Here is a 12,644-nt window from a genome sequence, read left to right as displayed (position 1 = left end):
TTTAAAGGCATATAATGGCCTTTAGTCCTGCCAGAAATAACACATAACATTCACTTGCCATCATGTGCCTTTTTATAAGACTCTATGCAGTTTCTGGTAAAAAAAAAATATATATATATATATATTACCTGAAAAGAAACCAAAAATATCTTGGCATGGTACAAAGACATATAAAACAGTGACAAAATGTGCTAAAATGTCAAGATAAAGAACTCACATTGAATCCACAAGCTTCCTGACTAGAGTGATTATATTCATTCTTCTTGGTTTTTCCTCATGTTTCTCTGTCTTTTGTTCCACTTTTGCATATGCTGCCTCTGGTGAATAAGAATGTGTGGGAATTTCTTCCTTCCCTACAATGAACCTAAAGAAAGGAGCACAATGAGAGGCATTTTTCACCTTAAAAAAAAATCAATGAGAAAATAAACTGATTTTGTTTACATACAAATACATTTTGGACAGTACCTTATCATTTTAAATAATACTTTCCATAATTTATATAAAGTCTAATCATCCTTTAAAAAAATGGGCTTCTGGAGTCTGAATAGAAAATGTTAATCACCACTTCTTTAACAATGCAGGTATCTTAAAATCAAATTTACCAACTAAAATACAGCATAGCACTTTAATGCAGCACCCTTTTAACATAGGGTACTTTCTTTCTTTTACACTCCTTAAAGTTTTTTCAAACAAGAAAGCAGATGAACTATTAACTTGGATCTACTAGTTAATGACAAAAAAATTCTATTTTTTCTCCAAATTTTACTAATATTACAATTGAATGCATTTCTCATTTTTTACTCTAAATTTATATCTAATGTCATTTTGAGTCATAAAACAGCTGCAATGCAGGTCATCTGTATGCACATAAGAAATAGACGGAACCGAAGAATGAGAGTCAGAAAGTGGTCAAGATTTCGTGTGTCCTCCTCACATTACTTCATTAGAAAATCTTAAATTTGGGGGAGAGGTGGCTATAGCTCAATGCTAGAGCACGTGCATGAGGTCCCGGGTTCAATTCTCAGGACCTGCATTAAAAAAAAGAAAGAAAGAAAAGAAAATCTCAAGTTTGATGTTATTCTAAATCTTATTTCAATGCGGAAAAATCTAGTATCCGGAGAAGACACCATTCCTGTCTCATCAAAGCTGGACTATATTTTTCCAAAGACAATACAAAGAAAACATTACCAACAGTCAGTCTCCTTCAACAGAGCTCTCATTTTTGCTGTTTGCACCTTTACTGTAAGAGTTATTGTTCTTATAAAGAATAGCTAAACTTTCCTTAAGCAACTCTACCTGCTGAACCTTCAGAAAATATCACAAAACACAGATAAAACGGGAGATCAGTAATACTACACTAAAATTCTGGAACATGGGAACTATGACAAACAGTAAGAAAATTAAAAGTACTCATAAAAGAGAAAGAAAAACTGTTACTATGAACAAGTACAGCCCATCTCGTTTGGATAAACTTGGTACCAAACACATCTAGTTTATCAAACTGTAAGGGGTGTGCAATGAGACTGACTGTCGCCAGGTGGCAGCAGTGCCTCCTTGGTAACTGCTAGTCCAAAGGAATCTGGTTCTTAATCGTGGGTGTGAATGAAGAGTCGAAGATGCGCATTACTGCTCTTAACAAACAGGACAAAAGTATGCTGGAACAGACAGAATTAACACCTCTCCTACATTTCAGAAACTGTTGCTATTTTAGCCAGGACTGGCCACTCAGATTACAGCTCACTTCCTCGGAGAAGCTGTCCCTGCCCCAAGCTAGAGAGACTGGGCCGTCCTTCTTCTGTACTCTCAGCCCAGTGGACCCCTAGGACGGGAAGCAGCTTTTTAGTAGTTTCCTTTCCTCACTAAACTGTGGGATCTGTGAGACAACGCTTACCTTCTCTGCTGTTACATCCCAGTGCCCTGCATAGAGTCTGGCACACAGTAAATACTTAGTTAATACACATCAAATGAATACAGTAATAGCTGGCATTTTCTGAGCTTTTACTACATGACAGGCACAGTACTGAGCCTTTTAAAAATATTAAATCAATTTACCCATCATAGCAACACTATGAAGTAGGCACCATAATTTCCATGAGCGTTAGCATGAAAAAAACAGCTTGTCCACAATCAAAAATACCAGTAATTATTTGAACCCAGAGCTGTCTGACTCTAACGCCTAGGGTCTTCATCACCGAGCTCTGCACGCTTCTGTGTTTTAAACTATGACAACTCGGGCTCAGGCTCCCTTCAGACGCCTGCACTGACTCTTCGCCCATGGTTCTGGCTGTGACTCTTTCTATTCCCATAACTTCCACTATTACCTTGCAGAACTAGCAAGAATTAACTTTTCCAGAATATTTTCCTAGAACATAGAGAAAATGTTAAGCTCAAATAGTCCAAATCAGCCCTTAATTATAAGTGGATTTGAAGAAAACACACAGAAATATCTGACACATTTTGAGTTTTTGCAAGGATTCTGGGCATCTAAGGAAAGATACAGGGACAATGGCAGAGTTTTCTCTCTAGGAAAACCAACTTTTTTGTTTGTTCTGGGGTGGGGGAGGTAATTAGGTTTTTAAAACTTATTAATTTTAATGGGGACAATGGGGATTGAACCCAGGACCTTGTGCATGCTAGGCACGTGCTCTACCACCGAGCTGTATCCTCTCTGCTGGAAAACCAACTTTTGATTTTGTTACCAACTGTCAGTTTAACACAGAATCCTTTGGAGCTAACACAATAACAACAAAAAGCTATTTTCCAGTAAGTTTCATGACCTTTTAATGAAAAATATGACATGAAGAAATTACTGTGCATTATGATTTAGTTCCTATTTACCACAAAGTTTCCACAACCAAAAACATTCTATTCAGTAATATAGAAAATTTAATTGTCTAATGTATGTGAAAATGCTTGGAGAACTATAAAGTACAATGCTAACCAACATGTCTGCAGCATTGACTGTGTGACAATGACTGTGGTAAGAGATGGGCTATGAGGTCAGAAGAAGACGCCAGTGACTATTGAAGCTGATAATCCATGTGTCTGATGACGCATGAGCCCTGCACATAGTCTGGTACCACACAGTTCAGTACTGAGTTTTCCAGTGATTGTTCCTGTGTAGTTTTGTCTCCCCAAGCTCCTTGAACAGAGTTCTGGTAATTCTTTGACACTCCACGGTTTAAGGCACACAAGAGGCCTCGAAAATGTGGTTGACTGACTTGATTTTTAGGGGAAAAAAACCAACAAATTACTCTGTTAATGAAATGTCCACGAAGCCACATTTGTGATTTTTAAAATTACTTTCTGATTAAAAATGGAGTCAGCAAATATTTTTTATAATTATGGTATCACTTTTAAAAGTTGACTGTTAATTCTCTTAACATAAAGGTAAATAAAACACACTACTTACCTAAGTGCAGAGAACGTAAATCCTTTCAAACCATCTTTGCACCTGAAACAAAAATTTACAATGGTGAAATAACACGTTTTGAGATATAAAGTAGTATATTAAACAGCTATTAAAATTTTTTCCTGAAAATGATTTTTTTAAGGTGAAACTCTTTTAAAAAGACACTGACCTGAGCAGTACAAATCATCAAACAAACAGCAAATAATGAAGCAACCCACCTTACACAGAATGATTAAAACGGGGATGCCTCCCTGTGGCATCTTAACATAATTCAAGGCTCAATTCTCAGATTTACAGGTTGAAGAGACACCTAAAGTAAATCTTCTAAGGGCTTCATGTGGACTTAACACGAAGGCTGGGAGTGGACTATTCTTCATTCTAGCCAATCCCTGGGGGAGCAATTTGTTGTGAAGAAAAAGGCCACATACACCTGCTGGGTATTATGCACAGGTCAATTCAAGGTCCTGACTGCTCCCTACTTATTAATTCAGTGAACGCAGAGCAACGCAGAGCTGGCAAGCACAAAAAGGCTTCAAGTTTAGTTCACCAGTTTTAACTTGCGAGTAAGCTCAGTCAGAACAGATGATGTAGCGTGAGGAAGGGGTGGGGGCCACAAAGAGAGGGTCCAAATGTTAACCGGCGCTTACTCCTGCTGGCACTGTCTGCGCCCGTTTTATGTGTTATCTCATTCAACTGTATCACAGCTCTATGAATAGGCGTTTCTCTGTTCCATAGCTGTGCAGAGGCCCCCAAAATGCAGCAACTTCCCAGGGGTCACAAAACAAACAGCAGTCAGAATTTGGCAGGGGGTGGGGGACTTCACCTGACTTAAAAGTCATAGTTTTCTCTTATACCTCCTCCTAAAATAGTGTATTCATTTTACTTGGGGAAGACTGAAACTATGTGGCAATTAAGGGTGGGGGTGGGCTGGGAGGAGTCTCACATCTGCAGAACGTGTTTAAACAAGATTTTAAAGTGGGAGGCATTACTATACTGGTCTTAATGGCCTGACCTATAGGTATAATCAAGTTACAAAGAAAAATCTCTGTGTATCTAGCATCAAAATCCATTGGAGAAACTATAAAGATGGGTGATACAATGATGCTCTAACATATGTTAATATTAGACACTGGATATTCTTAATAAAAAGTACAGCCTTAAATCTAACTGGGCAGTTCTTTCTGTATGCCTTTTAAATGAAAGGTCACAAAGGAAATGCACAAAAATGTAAGGAATTTATCTTAAAACGTTTAAACATACATTTTTATCAGAGGACATACAGAATCTCAGGAAAAAACTTAATCTATGTTCACTGAGATGTTTTAAAACACTTAAGAATTCATTCCAATTAAGCAACATAATCTACTTTGTGGTCATGTTAACAGTGAGAATGTAACCAGAGAATGTAGCTAACATACGACATAATTATCTACCCTGTGCAGAATGAGGGTAAAGACAAAATAATTCATATGCTAAGCTAAAAATGTACATGGGAAAATTATAGCATTAAAATTCTTAAACTTATCTTTTTCCATCTGAAGAAAGTGTTTCTCAGTAATTTAAAACCCATAATTGGCTAACTTCTACATAGGTGGGGTGGTGAGGGGGCAGGCTGGGAGTCTATTGACTGGAAAACAGAAAGCAGCAGATTGATTAAAAGATTATGTACAACTGGGAACAAATTTTGGCTTTGGCGTGTTATTGTTACAAGACAGCCATTTATCTTTGTGCAACGCTGAAGAGATAAAGGATTCTGACAACTTGGTCTAGTCAGGATTGCCTATTTGTGACCTTAAACAATAAATCTAATTGCAGACCAAACATCAAAAAATAGCTTTCAAATATAAAAGGGCGTCTGCAAATGAATTTGCAATTTCATTCTGATTGAAGTTGGTCCTTTCAGGAGAACCCTGTGGGAAGCACTTCATATTGATAAAGTCTTAGCACCGGTTCAAAAGGGGCTGTTCTTCCCTCCATTCATGTGTGTAAGGTCTGGTCATGTAATTGGGGGTCAGATGTCCATGTCAAAAGGACAAAAAAGTAATTATTGCCATAAAAAGAATCTTTAAAATAGTAATTTTGACACTAAGAGTATTATCTGAGTCTCAGCCTAACTATGAAACACCATTGTAAAATGTAAAAAGTATGGCATTGAACATGAAGATTTATACAAAACAGATTCCATTAAAAGGTGCCTCACTATTTGATGGATTCGGTTATTATAACATAAATCAAATCACAGTCTCCATTCATGTATTAAGGCTCACTGATTTATTCAACAAATATTGACTGAGTGCCTACTATGTGTACGTGTAAGCACTGGTTTAGGTTCTAAGGACGTAACCGTGGACAGTACAGAACCCCCGCTTTCATACCGCTGACAGTCCTGGTGAGGGACAGGCAGGATGAAAAAGGGAAGTATGCATGTGGTGGTAACTGCTATGGCAAAAAGCAAAGCAGGATAAGGGGAGAAACAGTGACCGAGTTGGGCCTCTTTTTTTTTTTTTTTTTTTTAAACAAAAAACAAAACAGCGTGGTCAGGAAGGACCTCTCTGAGAAGGTGGAACTTGGTAATTTATCAGAAACCTGACTGAATTGAGGGAAGGGCATTTCAGTGTGAAGGAAGGGCAAGTACAAAGCCCATGATAAGGAGTCTGCGTGGCATGTAAGGAGAACAGCAAGTAGATTCCTGCAGCTGGAGCAGGACGGGGCAGAAGTGATGGTAGGAAATGAGGGCAGAGACAGCGGAGGGGCGGGCGCGGTCTGCAGCTCCTGCAGGCCCTCTGGGCGAGGTAAAGGCTTTGGAAGGTTCTCGGCAGAGGAGCGACAAGATCCATCTTAAATTCTAGGATAATCACTTTGGCCACTGGTTGGAGAAGAGACCACAGAGGGGCAAAGTTAGAAGCAAGGAGGCTAATTAGGAGGAGAAAGATGACTGTGGCTGGACCAGATCATAGTGGTAGAGGGGGAGAAAAGTGGTAAGATTCTGAATGTACTTCAAAAGCAGAGTTGGTGGAATTTCTTGATGGTTTGAATGCGGGGTACAAGAGAGAATTTACAAATTATTAAAAGATTTTTGGTTTCACAAAATGGAAGGATAAAATATTCTTTTACTGAAGTGAGGAAGACTATGGAAGCAACAGGTCTGAGGAGAGCATCAAAGTTTTGTTTGGGGCATATTAAGTTTGAGGTGCAGGACAGATATAAATGGAAACATTAAGGAATCAAGCAGTTGGCTATTCAGGTTTGGGTTCAAGGAAGAGGTCTCATTCATTTACGTACTTAAATCCACAGGACCAGATACAGTCATTGAGGAAATAAGTATAAAGGACTGAGGATTTTTTTATTCCTCCATAATTTATAGTGCAGAAAATCTCTTCTATAAAGGAAAAACAAAAATTAATTTCTAACAAAATTCTCTAATATAAAGCCTTATTTTTACTTTTGAGTGCACATAAAAGAGAAAATGCATTTAACTTACGTATACTTAGACTTTTCTATTTAAGTTAGTCTATGCAAATGATATAACTAGCATGACTCAATCCACAGTTACTATATCTCTGCGTCTGCAAGATCCTGTGCTACGGGTGATACAAAACAAAGCCAGAGACGAGGAGGAAAAAGAATTTGCAGCATTGTATCAAACAATTTAGCTGATACACAACTAAGAGAGAGGATCAGGTTGGAATGACATACTATATATACAAGAAAGTATAAAGGAGTTTAATGTTATTCTTATTAGAATAATACTCTTAGTCAAATGCCAATGGAATGGAACTCACAAAGATAATTTTTTTATTTAGAAACGTTAATGATAAAAAAAGAAACAATTTTGCTCACAAAGATTCTTTGTCTCATGCTTAATTTCCGTGAAATTACTTCCTTGAGATAGTTTTATCTTAATTACAACATTCTACCAGCAGATGTCGCCAGTAAACCATTTCTGGAAGAATTTGTAGTTCTTTAATCATATTTCTGTATCAAATGTTTTGTTGCATATTTTCCCTTAAAAACACATTTACAGGTATTCTAAATATTACTACCTTAGATAAACTGTATTAAGTTCCCCCAATTAAATATCATAATATGAGACTTAATGATAGGTGATGTTTCCTGTCCTATCATTCCAGAGCTATGAAATCTAAGAATACTATTGGGCACCGACATAAAGTTGATGATACAAATATACTGTTCTATTATATGTTCTCTAATAAGCTGAAAACAATGACAAGTATTTTCACCGCTGAAAATTTTTGTCTACTCAGTTTCCACTTATTTGGTAAATACAATGATATAAAAGATGTTCTTTATAAATTTTCCTTTTAAATACTTCTAAAGCACTACATGCTGTGGTGGGAAAACTCCTGACATGAGCAATGATACAGAATGCTAGTCGTGACTCCTCTACAACCTGGAGCAAATCACTTAATTTTAGGAGTCAATTTTACTATCCATTACAAAAAAGCCTGGGAGTAAATGACTTCCCTAATTGGCTCACGAAATGATTTCTAATTCTGAAATTTCATCACTTACTTTGTTAACATTTTACTTAGTGCTATTATTTGAAATAATAATGGAAAATAAAATGAATTTTTGTATAAAGATACTGAATATAGTTCCCTGTGCTGTATAGAAGAAATTTGTTGCTTTGACTAAGAGTTCTAACACACAATGTCCCGAATCACTGGTGCTTTCTAAGAGGCTCAGTTACTTTGTACTTTCTGAGTTCGGCTTCAACTTTCTTCAGTCCTGCATTCTACGTCACCTGTCTTACATGATTTGATTTGCGAAAAGTAGTATGGATCTTCCTCCACCTATGATGGATGAAGATGAACCATCTTCAACTGAAAATACCAAGTCAAAAATGCATTTAACACCAACCAGGTAGCTTAGCTGAGCTGAGCCTAGCCTACCTTATATGTACTCAGAACACTTAGCCTATAGTTGGGGGAACTCATCTAACACAAAGCCCATTTTGTAATAAAGCGTTGAATGTCTCATGTAACGTGTTGAACACCGTACTGAGCGTGAAATGAGAATGGCTGTCTGGGTGCAGCGCAGCTGCGTGGGCATCAGTTGTCCACCCTCTTGATTCGCATGCTGACCGGGAGCTGCGGCTCAGTGCTGCTCCCAGCATCACCGGGGTATCGTGCCCAACACTGCTAGCTTAGGAGAAGATCCAAATTCAAAATTCAAAGTATGGTTTCTGCTGAATACTTACACTCAGTGCATTGCTTTGACACCGTCATAAAATTGAAAATTTTTAAGTTGAAACATAAGTCAGGAACCATCTGTACAGCACAATTAAAAATGCCAAAAAAAATTGGCCAAAAAAAAGATAAATTGGATTTAAAATAGTCATGCACACCAATAATTCTTAAAATATTCTATTCTATAGATTATTTCATAATCACCTAAGTGACTCAGTATCAAAGATAAAAGTTACATTATTATGTGAAGAAAGTTATTTAATACAGAAAATGCTTAAAGATCAGCATACTGGAAGTGTGAAAAGAGTGACATGAACTAATTATGAACAGTTAAAGACAGTGGCTGAATCTTTAAAATTTTTATTCATCTAATTATCTAATTATCATTGTTACTAAAAACATAAATACATTTGGAGTGAATATGAAAGTTAAATTTGAAAATTAAAAAAAAAACACTGAACGCCTATTTAAATGCCCTGAATTTGTTTCACAGTTGTTGTCTTCATTATAAAGAAAATTTGTATAATTTTATATAGTTTTTAAGTTAAATTTTTCTTATTTTGTTTTTCAAATCCCACATTAAAAAACCCCACTTTTTCTAATTAATTTTACTAACCCATTTTCAAGTATAGATGCTCACCTTAGTACTCACTTATAATTTAGTAACTGTAGCTTGACCAACAACTCTAGATTTTGACACCTGTTCATCATAAAAATATCAGAAAAGACTGACATGGACTTCCAGACTTACTGATGTTTAGAAAAAAAATCTTCATTGTCTAATCTCATATGTATACGTCAATGGGTTAAATCAATCATTTCGATTTACTATTTAAAGTCTGTGATGTACAATTAAAAAACATTACATTGTTTACATACACACAACAGGTTTTTCTTCTTAAGTCTAGTATTGTTTGAATAGAGTTAAAATAGAGTTCGGTGTCAGCCTGCACATGGCACTTAATAAGAGAAAACAAAATAACTATTATGTTCCTACTTTAAGAAATCTCACATACAAACATCTGAAGTTGGAACACCAACAATGAAGGAATTTGGCGAAGATTATTTTGTTTGCTTCACAAACATATATACCTTCCAAATAACTTTCAATTAGATTCCTTTAAATAGTGAATTCTCCCAGTGCATTAAAAATACTATTTTTGACTCTGGTAAATATTTTACAGTACATTTATTTCATACAAAATGGAACACTGGTGCTCAGCTTTGTTCACAAGAACCTAAGGGAAGCTGTTGGCACCGGCAGCAGTTACGGGTAATCAAGTGTGATTGTAAGTCCCCAGGTGACTGTTGTGCACTTTCTTCTGGTGTGTCCTAAGCATAAATTGGAAACATTTGGATTCAGTCTTACAGTAACAGCTCCAATAGAATCAGATTTCTCCTTAAACGTGGGAGAGACTGGAACTGTTTTTGCTTTAAAATCCAAACTAAGAAGGTCATGCTCCAAGCTGGCTTCAATTGCGAAGAAACCAAGAATCACCTTCAGACTGTTTCTAAAAGAAATGTTAATTAGGATGAATTTCCCTCTCAAAATGGACTAGTAGTAGCAATACTAGTCGAACTGTAAGACACATGTAAAAGGAGCAGAGCTGAGTTCCTCTGGACCTAACCTGTGTGCAGGTCTTGAGGACATGGCATGTGTTTACACTTGAAATTAACTATAGGCAAAAACCAAATTTAAGATCAGAATGGTAGTTTATATAAACCACCTCCCCCCAAAAAGACTTAGAAAGTCTCTTAGAAGCATGGCATTACTGTGGACAAAAACTGTTTACATTAAACAAAATATAACTGGAATACTGAACCAATCTCTTTTTTAAAGACCTCAAGACTGGCAAGTATTTTCATTTTTTCCACCTCCTATAAAGGTTGTGGACAAAGATGAAAATAAGTGTTTTCAATTATATATAATCTTTGAATCAACACTAACTTATTTTCAAATGCATGTTGGTATCTATGTTAACTAAAATAATACAGTAATTGTTTTTCACACTGAACAAAATGAGCAGCTATTTGAAACTAAGATTAGGCTATACTTTTTCATAAAGTTATGCTTATTTAATATCAAAGTTCAAATTTAGAAAGGGAAATAAATAAAATACGCATCTCCAGGTAATGGAGCAAAAACAGTATTTTGGAAGCTTCTGTAACTATAGTTAAGATACTCTGTAATCCTCAAAAGAAAAACCTTCCTTTAAAAACTCCAGCTTGCTTCATTTATCTCAAAGATTATAAAACTTTGTGTTACATATGACAGAAATTGGGCAAGTTAACATACTGAAATTTTGCTGGACTATAAACAGTATTAGAAAAATGAAATACTGGCGCTAAAGTAACCTGAGAGAATTATATTTTACAGATTAAGAAACCGAGGTCCAGGGAGATTAAGTCTTCTGCCCCCAGAGTTTGGTCCAAGACATCCTCACACAATAACAAAATCACTTTACATCCCAATCAACGAACTCTCTGTGCCTGCAGGTCTCACTGTGAGAAGAAATACTACAGGGAAGATGGGGGTTTCGGGCTGCAGAAGAGAAATCACCAACCCTCTGAATGAAGGGAGAGAGCAATTCTCTTCCAAATAAGAATACGCAAAGGTTTTACAAGGGACCGAGAGCAGGGACAGTTTTAAAGGAACCAATCTCTGATTCCTCTTTTCTGCACATCTTCCTACCTAAACGTGACTGGCCCGACTTTGGGCAGGACTCCACGCTGACTCTCTTATACACCTTTTCTGCACAATAGCTTTTTTTTTTTTTTTTTACATCAGTCTCTCCAAAATTTCCTGGACAGTCATAAGGCCTACCTTTGGTATTAATTTGCGACCTATAGCAACTTAAATTCCAAAAGCACCTCAATCTTAGACATGAGAACAAAAAACAGGACTGGAAGCTTTACTGTGTTTATATTATATACCAAGAAAGAAATTGGACTTCTAAAAGAAATTCACACGTTCTCTTCTCCCTTACCTGCCTCTCAGTAACAAACTGTAGAAGTTACTCTCAGACACAATGCACATGTTCTCATCTCTCACTTTGGTCTCCGTGGTCCTTCCATATGCAATCTCTCGTCATCCCCCTCCTTTTTCAAGAGAATTCCTACCAAGTCCATCAGGAGTGGCAATTTTCTCCCACAATTAGATGTGACTGTTTCTCTCTCAAACTCCCTTTGCTCTTTGTATATTTTGGGCAGTTTTCATTTGGCTCTGGCTAATGTGATACTAATTTCCATAGTTATCTAATCCACTCCACCAAATTTAGGGTTTCTTATGGCATTTTGTGTGTCCATGTCCCAGAAACCAAAGGAGCAGTTTATAGAGTTTACTTCTTTAATAATGAGTCTGGGAACTATTCTGCATCTTGTTATTATATCATTTACTGTGTGCTTAAGGTACCTAGAAATAGAAGTTAACAGACTGTATCAGTCAGGAAAGGTTAGGTCAGAGGTCCCTGAAGTGTGAACCTCCTGAAAAAGCATCAGTGTCAGACGGTAATAACTTGTTAGAAATAAAAATTTTGGTCCCCACCCCAAACCGACTGAAGTCAGAAACTCCAAGAGTGAGGCCCAACAGTTGGTACAATCTTCATTTTAACAAAATCTCCACGTGACTCCAGTGCATGCTCAAGTTTGAGAACCACTGGGCTAGCTTATGTTCCAGTAATAAAATTTCAATGGTTTCAATAACGCAAGTTTATCTCTTGCTCATGCTGCGTGTCAAACAAGGCTTGGCTGAGGCTCAGCTACCTGTCGTCTTTCTTTCGGACCTCGGGGTGATGGAGAAGCATCTAATCTGATCTGCTGACTGTCAAAGCAGAGGAAAGAAGGGAATTCAGGACACTGTGTGCTGACTCAATGCTTCTGCCCCAAAGTAAACATAAATCATTTTCACTCGTGTTTCATTACCCAAAGCAAACCTATGGCCAGGCCTGACGTTAATCGGGCAGGGAGCACCCCGCTTCCCCAGGGAGAGACAACAGGGGTGCCTGAGCAGTAACATGGCCGAC

At 37.0% G+C, this 12,644-nt stretch overlaps 1 protein-coding gene across 14 annotated transcripts in view; it reads right to left on the bottom strand.

The window, feature by feature from the left end:
• TMEM135 (transmembrane protein 135) overlaps positions 1 to 12,644 on the bottom strand; it is a 271,979-nt gene that overhangs the window by 18,300 nt on the left and 241,035 nt on the right. For all 14 annotated transcript variants that reach the window (XM_031460511.2, XM_031460510.2, XM_031460513.2 and 11 more), the window contains 2 exons: positions 3,413 to 3,454; positions 218 to 364 (listed from right to left, as the gene is read on the bottom strand). In XM_031460511.2, the coding sequence (XP_031316371.1) occupies positions 218 to 364; positions 3,413 to 3,454 (189 nt within the window). The remainder of the gene's footprint in view (positions 1 to 217; positions 365 to 3,412; positions 3,455 to 12,644) is intronic.

This window comes from Camelus dromedarius, chromosome 12, assembly GCF_036321535.1.
Source record: "Camelus dromedarius isolate mCamDro1 chromosome 12, mCamDro1.pat, whole genome shotgun sequence".
In the NCBI taxonomy this organism is placed as follows: domain Eukaryota; kingdom Metazoa; phylum Chordata; class Mammalia; order Artiodactyla; family Camelidae; genus Camelus; species Camelus dromedarius.
The sequence above is the reverse complement of the archived record's forward strand: the minus strand, read 5'-3'. Positions and strand labels throughout refer to the sequence as shown.